This window comes from Dermacentor variabilis, chromosome 6 (assembly GCF_050947875.1).
Source record: "Dermacentor variabilis isolate Ectoservices chromosome 6, ASM5094787v1, whole genome shotgun sequence".
NCBI lineage: Eukaryota > Metazoa > Arthropoda > Arachnida > Ixodida > Ixodidae > Dermacentor > Dermacentor variabilis.
The window spans coordinates 156,646,333-156,661,024 of NC_134573.1; the positions used below are offsets into that span (position 1 = coordinate 156,646,333).

At 49.8% G+C, this 14,692-nt stretch overlaps 1 protein-coding gene across 1 annotated transcript; it reads right to left on the bottom strand.

The window, feature by feature from the left end:
- Positions 1-1,030: 1,030 nt before the first annotated feature.
- On the bottom strand, positions 1,031-2,752 carry LOC142586339 (solute carrier family 22 member 7-like). The gene has a single exon (XM_075697589.1). The coding sequence runs from the start codon at positions 2,750-2,752 to the stop codon at positions 1,031-1,033; it is 1,722 nt and encodes a 573-aa protein (XP_075553704.1).
- Positions 2,753-14,692: the final 11,940 nt, after the last annotated feature.

A 14,692-nucleotide genomic window follows, 5' to 3' on the forward strand; every position in this document is an offset into this window, starting at 1 on the left:
GAGAAATCCAATGCCTGTGTGCCGCTTTCCAATGACCGTCTCTCACGCCAACTCTTCAGCGAGCTGCGCCATCAATACACTGGGTACGTGCCGCTCTTCAATGAACCTCCCGCCAACTCGGGTCACTGAGTATACGTGCCGCTTAGTGTGTGGCAGGCGAGGGGACGATTCTCGGAGTTCGCAGGCACCGGTGGGCAACGCTTCTCATACGCGGACTTTTCGGCAGCGCCACGGTGCAGCGTCTCCACAAAGAAGAGCGTAAAGGGAGCCCGGTTGCCGCATGACGCGTTTCTCAGCGTTCGCATGCATCTGCGTGCCATGTATTTTGGAGGCCACGTACAGGTTTCGAAGTGATGGCGCGCCGAATGTTCTTATAGAAGCCCGAAAGCGGAATCCCGCTGTAGATCATGCCTCACACAACTCGTCTCGTCGGTGTCAGTGCGATGCATGGATACATTTATTCAGTGCTAAACGCATCACCGCCAATACTCATGGCGAGATAGGTTCTGCCGGATGTTTTCCTTAAAACTTCGTAATTATGACCTGCTTTCTGCTACTCATTGCGTCTTCGTAGCAGCTCAGCAATGTGCTTTCAACGTAGCAGCGAAGTTTTCCGGAGTAGCCTCAACAACTTAACCCGACGGCATTGGAACGTAGAGGAGCTGTGAATAATGTGGCAAATTGGGTGTGTTGGAACAAACTTGAAATGGTGGCCGCACTAAATAGAAAGGCACGGACGGAGACCGGACGACAAGGCCGAGCCACGGAGCATTAGCTAGAAACAACTTCTAGGACGAAAATAAACGCTGCGTTTATTAGCTAAAATAGCGACAGACGGCGGTAGAAACTGTAGCGCCAATTTTTCAGGATCTCTACACGCCGGAACGAACGCACATAAATCAGAGAGGTGCTTGCTCGAACAATGACACGGGTTAACTACAAATATTATTCGCTACACTTTCTGAGCGAGAAGTCATTACGAAAGCATAGACATACAGTACTATTAGGACAGTAATAAGTTTAGCGCGCATTAAGGTTCCCAGAAGTGACTGTGCCTTCGAGACGAGAGCGAAATGTTGGACTTCCTACTGTCCTCGCTGGTTCGCCTCCTGTCGCGCTTCCGGTTATCTAGGGGCTCCAACGTCATCTTCATGTGATCCAGGCTCTGGCTGCACGTGGCGGAGACCCTCCGTAGGTTGATCGTGGGGCCCGTGTTTTTTCCCGGCATCCGGATGAGCGCCGCCAGCGAGAGGAACATCATGCAAGCCGCGATGGCCAACGCGGCGTCCTCGCGCCCGACGTTCCTCAGCGCCGACGCGAACGTGGCGCACACGCCGCCCACGCGCCCGATGCCGAAGGACCAGCCCAATGCAGAGCCACGTACGGGAGTAGGGAACACTTCGCACACACAGACACCTGCCAAGACATTGACCGCCAGCGCGAAGGCCTCGGCTGGGATGACGAAAAGCTGGGCGAGAATCGCTATCGGGCCCCCGATGGTCATGCTGAGTAGGCAGACGAGGCCGCCGAGGAGACCGCAGCTTCGTATGAGCACCTCCAGTGGCCTTACCCGACCTATGAGTGTGTATGCGAGCAGAGTCGTCAGCATATTGCTGGGTAGCGACAGCCAACGGGCCCACGAGTCGGGAGTCTTCAAGGACGACTGGAGCAGCACAATGTACGTGAATGTCGCGGAGAAATACGTGACGAACATGAAGAGCGCTCGAAAAGGTATGTATTTCGCCCATGAATTTTCGCCGTTTATCGCCAACGTTTTGAGCCGCTCCTCGCTCTTGAGCGCCTCCGCCTTCAGCTTGTTTAGCAGACAGGCCGTAGTGGGCAGCGGAACGTTGTTCATCTTCGCGGCCGCCAGCATGACTGCTTCCGCCGAGGCCATGTTTCTGCTAAAGATGAGCCATCGTATAGACTCGTCGGCGAACCAGAACGTGCTGAGTGCAACGGCTGTGGGCGCTAAGAAGATCGCTTGGAGCAAGAACCTTTCGAGGCTGAGTTGCCTGACGATGTCGTACCACAGTTCAGAGAGCAAGACGGCCAAAAGAGTGACCGCAACAGTGTACGTGGTTCGGTACTCGTGTCTGGTCACCTCGAACGCGAGCATGCAGGACACCAGGGCAGCGGCACCCGAACAGCCGGAGATGACGAACCTGATCACCACGTACACGACGTACGTGTCGGCAAAGCAGCTGCCGCACGTCCCCACAATGAGCGCGGCGGTGAACATCAGGAGCACGGGCAGGCGACCGACGCTGTCCGCCAGGTAGCCGGCAATACTGGGCAGCACGACGGAACCGGTGATGTACACGAGCTGTATGACCGCGATCAGAGGCCGCCGATGGCATACCAGGTTGAAGGAGCTCACGATGGTCTTTTTCTCGTTCTTCGGATCGTAGTCCCAGTGATCGCAAGCGACCACGTCGGTGTCATTCGGGTCAGCCGGATCCTTGTAGACGGTGCACTGGCTGGGACTGCCGTCCGCCTCCAGCGGGATGGCTGAGTTTCTCCAGGTGGCGACGGACATAGTCCAGTCAGGCGGCGGCCGACACCAGTGGTCCACGTCTCCCGATATGAGATAGAAGGACAGTATGTTGACGTGCACGAGGAATGAAAGGACTAAAGTGAGAAAGAGCAGGCGCTGCTGGTACAGGCCATGCCCAATCGCATCGAAGCAGTCAAAGGATTCACTTGTGTCCAAGTCGAGGGCAGCCAAGCGTCTTCGAAAGAAAAGCGCCATCTTCGACCTTTTTGGTCACGCGTAGACGCGTGTCGCGTGTCAGGAGGTCTGCCTCGCGAAACGTCTTTCTCGTTCCCCGATTCAAAGATTAAGGCAAAATCATGATGTTACCTAATTAGCGTACTGCGTCGACAAAACGAGGGGTAAGCTGGGAGAACGCGAAGAGCATAGCGAGTCATATTTGGACGTGCGTAAGGAACATGATGGGGCGATATTCTCGAGCGATTACTTTTACAGCGAAACTGTTAAGGACTAGTTTTCCCGAGGCTCGTGTCCATGTGCAGACACAAAACTGTCTTGTCTTGTCTTGTGTCCCAGACAGTGGCGCGTACCCACTATGGGGGATTGGCCAAGAAGCAGGCCGTTTTCCGTATGGTTAGAAGTAGAGAGAAACAAGATTTTTATAGTGGAGCGTGGGATGATAGTACTGTAATTTAGAAGGGTAACAAATATTGTTAGGAATTCCGATAAAATAAGTAAACGTAAAGAAATGAAATAATTTAAATTATGGATAATTTTGGAAATTCACAAGGTACTCTTTTTGTGTCTCTAATAAAATTGTAAACTGCCAGAAAAGCATCCCTGTGGCTGGATCCCAGTGAAGTCGCCCCAAAAGAAAGAATGGTTCGCGAGGTTAGCGAGAGGTCAAGTTTGTCATCACGATTGTCTCCAGCGTCGTCGTCTTCCACAGCTGGCTCGTTGGCGCACGTCGGCGCTACTGCGCGAACGCATTCGTGCCACTGCTCCTGCGTTCGTCTTCGCCATTGATTAATTCATAAACACAAAGACATAACCAATTTTACAGCGAAGCTGTTTAGGGCTAGCTCTCCCAGGATCCCAGGGAGGCACGACGAGGCCTAACCAGGCGGTGGAAGCTTCAGAAGCTAAATAGAAAGCTTAAGAAGAAAATTGCCGAAATAACTCAGCAAGCCGAGGAGTATGCAACGCAGCTGGCAAGGCAGGGGTGGCAGCAGTTTAGTACCTCACTGAATGGCACCCTAAGCACAGCCAGAACATGGCATATCCTCAGAACACTCATGGATTCGAGCAAGAGCAAGGCGGAAAGCAGCAAATCCATTCAGAGGTTAATCCACCAGTATGAAGGAACAGAAGAACAACTGCTCCAAGCAGTACGGGAAAAATGCTACGGAAAGATCTTGGTAGAAGGCTACCGAGGCGACTACGAGGGCGAAGAAAATTCAACTACAGACCAACCCATCACAAGAGAAGAGGTCGTCGAGGCTGTAAGGGCTGCAACAAAGAACACAGCAGCAGGGGCGAACAAAATCCGAAACTCGCTAATTCGAAACCTCAGCGACGAAGCAATTGATCAGCTCACCCTCTACCTCAACAAATTATGGGAGGAAGGCAAATTACCAGCGGAGTGGAAACACGCCGTAGTGGTGATGATTCCCAAACCCGGCAAAAAACTCCAAATTGAAAATCTCAGACCAATTTCGCTTACATCATGCCTAGGCAAGATGTACGAAAGAATAGTGACCCGAAGAATCCAAACGCATCTTGAAGACGGAGGATGGTACCCCAACACCATGTGCGGCTTCAGGGCAAACTTGTCTACCCAAGATATCTTGCTACAGCTAAAGGAACAGATACTCGAGACAATGCCGAAAAACGGGGAAAACGTGGTCATGGCCATCGACATCAAGGGAGCCTTTGACAACGTGTCCCACGCCGCCATTATGGAGGGGATTAACACTACTAATTGCGGGAAAAAAGTCAATGACTATATCAGAAGCTTCCTAACCGACAGAACAGCGACAGTAGGCGTGGGAGACCTACGGAGTGACGCCTTTCAAACGCCATGCAAGGGCACTCCGCAGGGCTCAGTAATCTCGCCAGTACTCTTCAACATAGCAATGGTCAACCTTACCAAGAAATTTAGCAAGATCCAAGGAATCAGTCACGCAATGTACGCGGATGACATAACGAACTAGAATACTCAAGGCTCACTAGGGGATAAACAAGAGGCACTACAAGAATCTGCCGCCTGCATCGAAGAATACACAAAGCAAAGAGGCCTCAGATGCTCCACGGAGAAATCTGAACTACTCAGGGTGGGCAGACACCCCACTGATGCCCCGCTCGAAGTAAGGCTAGAAGGACAGAACATCCCGGAACAAAAGATGATTAGAGTCCTCGGCATGTGGCTGCAAGGAAGCCGGAAATGCAGCCACACAATCTGCCTGCTAAACAAAGCAGCAGGACAGGTGGGCCGAATGATTAGCAGAGTGGCACACAAGAGATATGGCATGAAAGAGGAGGACACACTCAGGTTGGTCAACAGCCTGATAGTAAGCCGGGTGGCATACTCACTGCCGTAGCATGTAATCACCAAAACCGAAAAAGAGCAAGTGGAGACCATCCTCCAGAAAGCGTATAAAACAGCTCTCCACCTCCCAAGGAACACATCTAACGACAAACTCATGCAACTTTGAATCAGCAACACTTTTGAAGAACTAAGGGAATGCCAGCTCAAGGCACAAGTACGAAGACTCAGCAATACAACAACGGGAAGGGCGCTCCTGACAAAGCTAGGTCGGGAAGTAGAAAAACCACAAAGTAGCAGGGCCACAATACCAGACCCACTAAGAAAGAAACTACGCATACAACCTATCCCTCGCAACATGGACCCAAACCTCCATGCGAGTAGGAGACAGGCTAGGGCAGAGTATTACGAAAAGACTATGGGACATCGGGACAATACAGTCTATACCAATGCATCCCTATACTCACAAGCACAGAAAAACAACGCGGCAGCGGTAGTAGTAAATAATCAAGGAGAATTAATCGCAGGACTCACGGCCGAGGTGGCTAACATAACCGAGGCAGAGGAAATTGCTGTTGCACTGGCAGCGGAAGAAGGTTATAGAACAGGAATATCCCTCAATATTCTAACAGATTCACAAGAGGCGTGCCGGAGCTATATAAGAGGCAGAATTAGTAACACGGCGCTGAAGATCCTCAGCAGAGTTCCAATCGCTGAGGGACAACCCACACATAACATTATCTGGATACCAAGCCACGCAGGGATCAGGGGCAACGAAGGGGCAGACAGCCTAGCTCGAGGGATGACCAGCCGAGCAGGAACGTCAAGCGCCCCAGATGGGCCACAGATCAACTGCGGGAACACCTATTCAGAGCTATTAAACCTCTATAAGGGGCTAAGATATCAATATCCCCCACCACATAAAGCATTAACAAAGGAGGAGGCCGCAGGATGGCGGAGACTGCAAACGGGCTCCTTCCCAAACTTACGCATACTAAGTAGGATGTTCCCCACGCAGTATAGCGCAACCTGTCCGTGGTGTGGAGCTAAACCAACATTATACCACATTACATGGGAGTGTACAAGAAACCAGGCATTCCACAAACACAAAACACCAAGTGCGGAGCAATGGGAGAGCTGGCTCACCAGCCGCGAGCTAGAGGCTCAAAGAGCTCTAATAGCGCACGCGTGCGAGGCGGCCAGGCTCAGTGGAGCCCTGGACTAGGGGCCCATCCATCGCTGAAGAGGACCCAAGCTTCAAGAATGAAGACTTCGGCCTCGACCTGCTAAAACCTTTAAAAAGTCAATAAAGTTTTCCATTCCATTCCATTCCCCATGCGTGGACCGATCGCGAAGATAGTGCAATGCCGGACCCGCGGCAGAGGCGAAGCAGGCGTTCAGCACTCTCCTTACGTGGGTCGATACCGAAGACAGTGTAATACCAGGCCGACCCGCAGCAGAGGTGGAGTTCGCCATTAGGGAGCCCCCATACACAGCTTTGCTGGTCATCCTTGTTCACAAAGTGGAAGGGCACTGATTTTTTTTTTAGAGGTTTAGATCTCGTAGCACTAACGCCTTATTGGGCAACCCCTATAAAACTACAGTTTATACATTTACGTATATCTGCTATTGTTTAATCTTAGATTTCACCCTTGGCTGTCTTACCTTATTAGTTAACTACTTCAATGAATATTAAAGAACAGAACGGTGGGCCAGAACAAAATTTATATAGGAGAAAGAGAACATCGAAAACCAGAAAAATTAACCAAATAACCGAATAACTTGTTGTTGTTGTTGTTGTTGTTGGAGCTATGGTTTTAGACAACAACAACAGCAGCCGCAAGTTATTTGGTTATCTCCGAGCTTCCGGAGTTGCCGCCATCATTGCGAAGTTGCGCTTTCTTAAAAAGCTTCTATACAACACGTCATCTCCGAAAAAATGAGGATACACATTGGCGATACTTTTCGCAAGCTAGTGCTACTTCTGATTAGACACCACTTCAGCAACTACCTTGGTAGCATTGTGATTGCTTTCAAAGGGCCGTTAAGTCAGAGAAAATTCGTTAAAACTGGCCCAACATATTACACTTACGAAATTTGCCTCTACCTGCAGGACTTCCTGGACGTTATTCTAAACGTCTCTTTATACTGTACGTGTGACAAATTAACAGTTATGCCAAGCGATTTGCACGAAGTCCGTTTTCCGTAAGTGAAAGAAACAGTTCGTGCTAAAGAAGCGCTAGGGAATCGAAAAAGAAAACAAAATTTTTCGTCATTATTATGCTTGCTTTTCGATAGATGGCGCAACGATACAACTGCATGTAAAGCCCCTGAAACTTCGTAAAGTAGTGCCACTCTCCTCCTCCGCCTTCACTCCTCCTTGTTTCTCCTCTCTTTGACGCTCCCTGCTCGACCATGGCGCCGCCTACGATGCTCGAGCGCAGCAGACGACCTTTCGCAGAGTGAATGCACGCATAGCAAGGCAGTGCTCTTTAGGCGTTCACGTTGGCTTTCCAGCTCCGCGTAACTTCGTGTACAGCATAGAATTTCTAGTCGGATGCTTGTACAAATTCGGTAACGGCAGCTTTTGTTTCAATTTTTGATAACTAATTCTTAAAAAAGTATCTGAAGGAGTGTTAACGCTGTGCGTTGACGACTGCAAATGTATCGCGTGCCCTGCAATTAGGTACGCAACATTTGTCAAGGGCGTGTCGCAAGATCTTGTTGCGAATGGTTGTAAATAACACGTTTACCATCGAATGACAACCTCTTGGCTTCCAGCAAGCCCTCAGCCTTAAGAATCCGCGCCGCCCTTACCATGTGAATTCGCGGCGCGTATGAGCTATGACCTACAAAGGCTGACGGAGATCACTGCTCTGGAGCTTCGAAAGTGTATTACGAGCTACAGTGCCGCCAACGTGCGTGCTTGCCAATCTAAGCGCGCGCAAAGCCTCAGAGGTGGGCGCTGGTGCTATTGTGTTTCTCGTGTCTCAACGCCGACAGAAATACCGCGGCCGATCATCGAGTCGGGACTGTGCGTACACAAGAAAATAAAATGAGTTTTTAACATTCGTGCTCGAAGCGGGAGCGCGATAACAATGCTTGACTCAATCTCAAACAAGACCACTGTGGCCGTCAGTAATTTTTTTCAGGTTAATGACTTATCACGAATAACACTTCATCGTGCGTTGGTTCGTCCGTTCACTAAGTGACGTACTTGTCGCGAACCGAGTTGCACTGAGGTGCATGCATTCAGGACGGTTGCACTCCCTTCGAAGTAACATTTGCGAGACATGACTTTATTAGTGAAGTCATGATCGCGCAAAGAATCCCCCCGCCATGACGCGGCCGAAATTGCGGCAAGTGAAATGATGTTTTATCCATAGGTTAAAATGATATGAAACGGCATTCGAGTTGCAAGTTAAGTTTATTTTCACATAGATGCATTACAGATTTGTCTTTGCAGTCACAAGTCCGTGGGCACCATTTATTGTCTCATTGCGTAAATAAACGCACCAGCCTAAGAGTCCTACAGCAAGCGCGTCTCAATTAGGCATAATGACTGTTGAAACTAATAGTGGCATAGACGAGCAAGCGAACGACTATATGAGCGCGCGAACTAAACGAGCGAGCAAACGACTAAACGAGCGTGCGAACGAACGAGCTAACGACTAAGCACGAACGACGACTACACCAGCCAGGGAACGGGCGGGCGACGGCACGTTTTCTTTGCGAGGGCTCCACCGCCGCATCTTAAGCTTCGCACACTTTAAAGCTCACGCGAATTAGCACATACGTCTTAATTACCTATGATGCGGTCGCTCGACGACGAACGCACCGCGTAACACGGTTTCGGGAGAGCACGCACGCTTTTCATCGGTGCCTCTGTATCGCAAATCCACCGGGCGACCGCCAACGAGGAACACGAACAAATCTGGCAAAGCTAGTCTATCTAAAGAAGGCTAGTAAGTAACCACAAAAGGCAGAGAGTTGCTCTCCTGAGGCGCTTTCATGATCGAGACTGAAATTTTATCAAAAGGACTGCGCTGAATCTTAATAATTTCGTAATCACGTTATCGCTCGCAACCTCGCGTGCCCGCGAACTCAAGCCGGTTGGCGTTCAAAACGATTAAGCGCACCAAATATGACTAACACGACCACGTAGTGCGCATATAAGCAAAGCAGACGTTGCGTAAAAATCATGTTAAAGCGTGCGTACAAATGACAACATGCACAGTGAACTGTGCAATATCTACTACGTTATTGCCCGCAGCACAATACGCAAGCCTGGCACATACAATACTCTGAGAGAGCCACAACTTACATCACATAGTCGCGCGGAGGAAGTTGGTCGGAAGTTCTCCCTCCCGATTCGGTGAAGCCATGTCTTCCTTCTTAACGCGTTGCGCTTACCGGAAGGTATCGCGAACATATTCTTGCCTTTGCTAAAACTATATTGGCATCCAAACGCGCAGCAGGTCATGGTAACAGAAAATGACGTGAAGCGACGTCGCACTTGCCACAAAACATCCTTCGAGGCGTTCACAAGATCAAAACAACACAGAATAGGAACGGAAGGAATGCTGCCAACTAGCGGCGCTTCTCGAGCAAAGATGGCACTGAAGCGCGACTGTAAACAAACGAAGCCGGCGCAAGGGGCCACGTGATGCCATTAGGCCAATAGCGACGCGGCGTCGGCTTCGGCCAGAGCGCTGGAGGAGGAGGCGGCGTTCTTCAAAGCGTGGCACTACTTTACGAAGTTTAAGGGGCTTTAACTGCATGAGGTTTTTCACCGCCCTAGTCTCCGATAGGCATGTGGGCTCGTCCGTTGGCAGGTGAACAGAAATTTGTTCGGACCGTTGCGCTTCAAACAAACATGCAATACAGCAATGGTCTCATAAAACAAGTGCTGAAGCGACTTAAATTTCTTCATGAGAAAAGTCAACGTCAAGTTCGGTTAACGGGCGGTCGTATAATTTTACTTGATGCGCTCGAGTATTTAACAGACTATGACGAAAATCTGAAGAAAGCGTTAAAGAAATAACATTACATAGTGATTTAGTTTAAAAATACAAAAGAGGCACCGTATCTCTGAGAGGCGTAGCAGCGGAGCACTCCGCAATAACTTCGGCAACCTGCATTCCCTTAACGGGCACAACTGCACTAGCGTTCTTGCGTCCCTTCAACAGAAGCCAATGAGCAGGAGTCGAATTCCAGGCTTTCTGATATCACGACCGAACGTGGTAGCGTTAGGAACAAACTTACCGTTAGCAAATAGAAAGCAAAATACGAATTTTCCAACTAGGTGCCCCTACCACAACAACATTCGGAATTCTGTAAGTTGCAGCTGATAAGAAAAAGAAGGCATATTGGACAGCTTCCATGTGACGTCACGGACGCAGCTGCTCACGGTGATGTTTCTCAAATATTGCTGCTAGGATGACGTCAGTGTGTCATATTCGCTGGCGCAGGACACCTGCTTCCATTGTGAAAGGAAAGCTTATGAAAAGCCGTTTTCCTACCGGCTTTGCTGAGGAGTATCGGGGCCTCGCGAGACGCCAACGGACGCACCCGTTCACCGTGCTGGCCTGGAGACGTATAACGTAAAACTATTCCATTCTGTTTTTATTCCAAATGCGCCATCACCGCTCGCTCATTGGCCCAAATTTTTTAGGCCGCGCCCATTTTGCCTGCCTGTCAAGGGACGTCAGGAATGCTCAGAAACCAACACGTCAAAGTGACGTTTACGCACTCATTATGCTTAATTATGCCCAACAAACCCGGCAAAATCATGGAATAATTGGCGACTGTCCCGTTCCGTTTGGAATAGAAAATGGCTGCCTTGCATGGCAGTAAACAGGTAGGTTCTTGCGGAAAAGCAATGAACGTATAAACAAGGCAGCGTCTTTTCCGTCTGTGTGCGTATTCTTTTGTTGTCGCCCTTTTCGCGTAAGAATCTACCTATTTACATTAGAAGAACTGTACGCGCGTGTTAGTGAAAGGAACATAGTTGCGTTTCGCTGCAACCAGCTTCGACGCATACTTGCAAGTATTGAACCTAAAGCTGCCTGCATCTTATTAACTAAGTAATTTTGCAGCATTTAGAAACAGTTTCAAAAGCGCCTGCGTTATGCACAAACAATTGCACATAATATACAAAGTAGGTATGCGACTTTGTTATTAAGGTTAAGGTGTTGTCATTCCGATATACTTGTGTGATATTACTTGTTACCGTAATACTGGAGCATAATAGTATATATCCTAACATGGGTGTGACGTGGCACTTAAGAGATGTCAAGGTATGACTTCTTTATCCGGATCTTGCGGCACGGCAGATACCAAGGACAGCACATCTTGCTCAAAATGTTTCACTTAATTTCGGGCAAGCCTTTATAAGAGAGGACGTAGTTGTGTTGCAGAAGTGGTCATGAACCAGTTATGGGCACGGAGAGTATATGACATATCATCCTAATAAGCCACGCGAAACGCTACTTCAATTTTCAGCATGTCCTGTTACATAATCTCGTAGACATCAATTGATTTTTTTTTCAGTCACAATAGAAACACAACAGTATGTGTATGCCGGCAAACTGCTATATCCTGCACAAAATGGCAACAATTGGAACTGCATTCGAGGCAGGTTACTGTTGCGTACATTTCTCGTAACGGCGGCAGTTTTGTGACGCAGCCACTGCCGGAGTGGAACACGGAAACAGTGTAATCACATACGCAAGGGAACAAAGTGACCTTTTACAGCTTTTTCATTCCGAAAGCCCGTTTTCCTTCCCCAAATGGAAACAGATGTAATGTAGTGACACCGCCTAGACACGACGCTCGAACAGTATGTTCAGTACAGCGTGCAGTTTACATGTTTCTTATCACTTGTACTTGAGCAACGCATTCCGCAGCTGAAGAGCAGACCTCTGATAGAAGGAAACTATTTAGCTCGCGGTCAACGAATTCATGTACTATGTAGCTAACCACTGAAAAAAAAATCATGAAATGGAACACGCGAATTGCATTCAAGAGATCACAGTGGCTAACCAAATTTGCGCCGCTAGATGCGTTGAATGATACGAAATGTACACACTAATATGTCAGATTGGAATCACGACTAATTTGTGCTTAAAACGAATTCAGTGTTCGCTCTCACTTTTCTCACTAAATTGTAACGTGTGAGGCCGCTCCTTGAGAGGCTTAAAATTCGGAGCACTAATCCCTTCTCAGGGAACCTTCATAAAGCCGCAAATTTTCACATTTAGGCATATCAGCTATGATTGCGCCTCAAATATCTGCAAAATAATTGGTTCTCTTATCTATTCGCTATTTTCTTTAATTAATAATATCCGTCGAAGTAAATATTACAGAAGGGAAAGAAGAACAAGGAAAAGTAGGAATTTTAACAAGATAACGGAATAGCCTGTTTTGTTGTCGCAGCCATGCTTTGAGTGTCAATATGATGTGACGATCACACATAAGCGACGAAGAGGAGATACGAATATATAATGATGCTCATAATGTAGGGATGAGTAAGCAGTGCATAATTAATGCCCCCAATATACACCAGCCAGCCAACCGAGCAGAAGGCAGTGGCAGCCATTCGAATCGCCGGAGTGTGCGCTAAGAAACGTTCGCCTTAGAAGAATAGACAGCAGGCTTCAAGAATTCCTTCGACTCTGAACTAAAAGTTAATAGTCTTCGACAATGGTTTCGCCGCAGCCTAAATAGGCTCCATGGGTCACGAGCCTTTACCCACCCCACCTTCTGAGGCTGAGCAAAAATCCGGCACAAATCCCCCAGCCCGAGTCTGTCGGAGCGGAATTAAAGAAAAAAAAAACGGTCGTATGCTTAGATTTAGGCGCTCTTTCACGAAACCTAGGTGGTAGAATTGACTCCGAAGGCCCACACAATACGGCCCTCATCACAGCGCGTGTTTGCTCTGCGACTTCAAATCCCCGTTATCGATTTCATTTGAACGTTACGTTATTTTCGTTACATTATGAGCGATCGAGCGACCATGCATCAATACTGACGATAAAAACAAAGATTATCCAACGATTACGATGCTCCCGAATGCGAACTTTGAGCACAGCTCGATACGTGTTCTCGTTTCGTGGTATACTGAGGCAAAGACGGTGAGACCAAAATCATCGCACCGGCTGGGTTTGGGACAGTGCCGTCAGGGTCTTCGCAGAGGGTGGGACACTGGCATGATGAGGAACAGGAACGCTGGCATTACGAGCGGCATCGGAGCCGCTCGTAATGCCAGGAACAGAGAAGGTGCTCCAAAGTCTAGTGGTCCCCGCACCTCTTGCAGGCAGGTGATGTGGCGCGCCTGGGCGTACAGCCGGGCCGCAGTCCAGGTGCAGCCAGTCCGCAAGCGCAGGAGTGTGGAACGGTCTCTTCTGGAGAGGCCGTTCTCTGGAAGCGGCTTCTGGGCCCTGCCACTAGCTACTCGGTGGTCCGGGTGAATGGAGGTGAGCAGGCACCGTAGCCGATGTCTCGTGTAGTCCGAAGCCACTACCGCTCTGGTAACCGGGACTACATCATGATGGGCAGCTTTGGCGTAGGTATCCACTTCCTCGCTACCGGCTACCCCGACAGGTGAGGGCAGCCAGTCGAAGGATATTAGGATTCTGGCGGTGACTAGAGCCATTAACATGGCAAGCAGCAGCACCCCTGTAAGTCCTGCCCGCCGTGGGTTGACGAGGGCCTCGAGCGCTGGCTTAGAGTCGCACACCACCGCCACCGGCTGCTGGGGAGGATGCTCAACAAGGAGGTCGGCAGCCAGGTGCAGCCCCGCGAGCTCAGCTGCAGTAGAAGTTCCTGTAAACGGGAGCCTGCCTGTGACAGGCGAGAGCTGGAACTGTGCATGCCGCTGCTGCTGACCCGCTGGGGAGGACTGAACCATCCGTAAACACCAGCAGGTGTCCTTCCAACTCCTCCTGGAGCTTGCAGGCTGCCGCCTGCTGCAGGGCTGCGGCTAGTGCTCTCCGCTTGGCTATCCCCTTGAGGGAGAGGTGCGCGTCCGGAGGTCCGTGATGGGGAGAAGGAAGAGCCACTGCCACAGGTAGTTGGGGAACTATCTCCTCATAGAGGCGACACAAGCTGCCCATACGTGAAGCCGGCAGGCTCCGGAGCCGGTCTAGGAGAGCTTGGCCGTCTGGTGCGCGATGTAGTCTGTCAATATGCTCCAGTCCATGTTGCAACATGAGCCGTAACAGTGGCCATTCGCCGGCCTCAGCCAGCGTTGCGGCAATCTTGGAGTGCCTTGGAAGCCTCAAAACATTTCTTATGGCCGTCCTGTGCAGGACCTGTAGTTGTCCTTTCCTGGCATGCGTCAGGGAAACAAATGCACTGCCTATGTGCCCCTTCCCAATGAACGTCTTTCACACCAACGCTTTAGCGAGCTGCCCCATTAATACACTGGGTATATGCCGCTCTTCAACGAACCTATCGCCAACTTGGGTCACTTAGTATATGTGCCGCTTAGTGTGCGGCAAGCGAGGGAACGATTCTCAGCGTTCGCAGGCGCCGGTGCGCAACGCTTCTCATACGCGGACTTCTCGGCAGCGCCAAGGTACAGCGTCTCAACAAAGAAGCGCGAGAGGGGAGCCCGGTTGCCGCATGACCCGTTTCTCAGCGTTCGCATG

Coding starts and splice junctions, on each gene's coding strand:
- LOC142586339 (XM_075697589.1), bottom strand. CDS start 2,752: ATGGCGCTTTTCTTTCGAAGACGCTTGGCTGCCCTCGACTTGGACACA.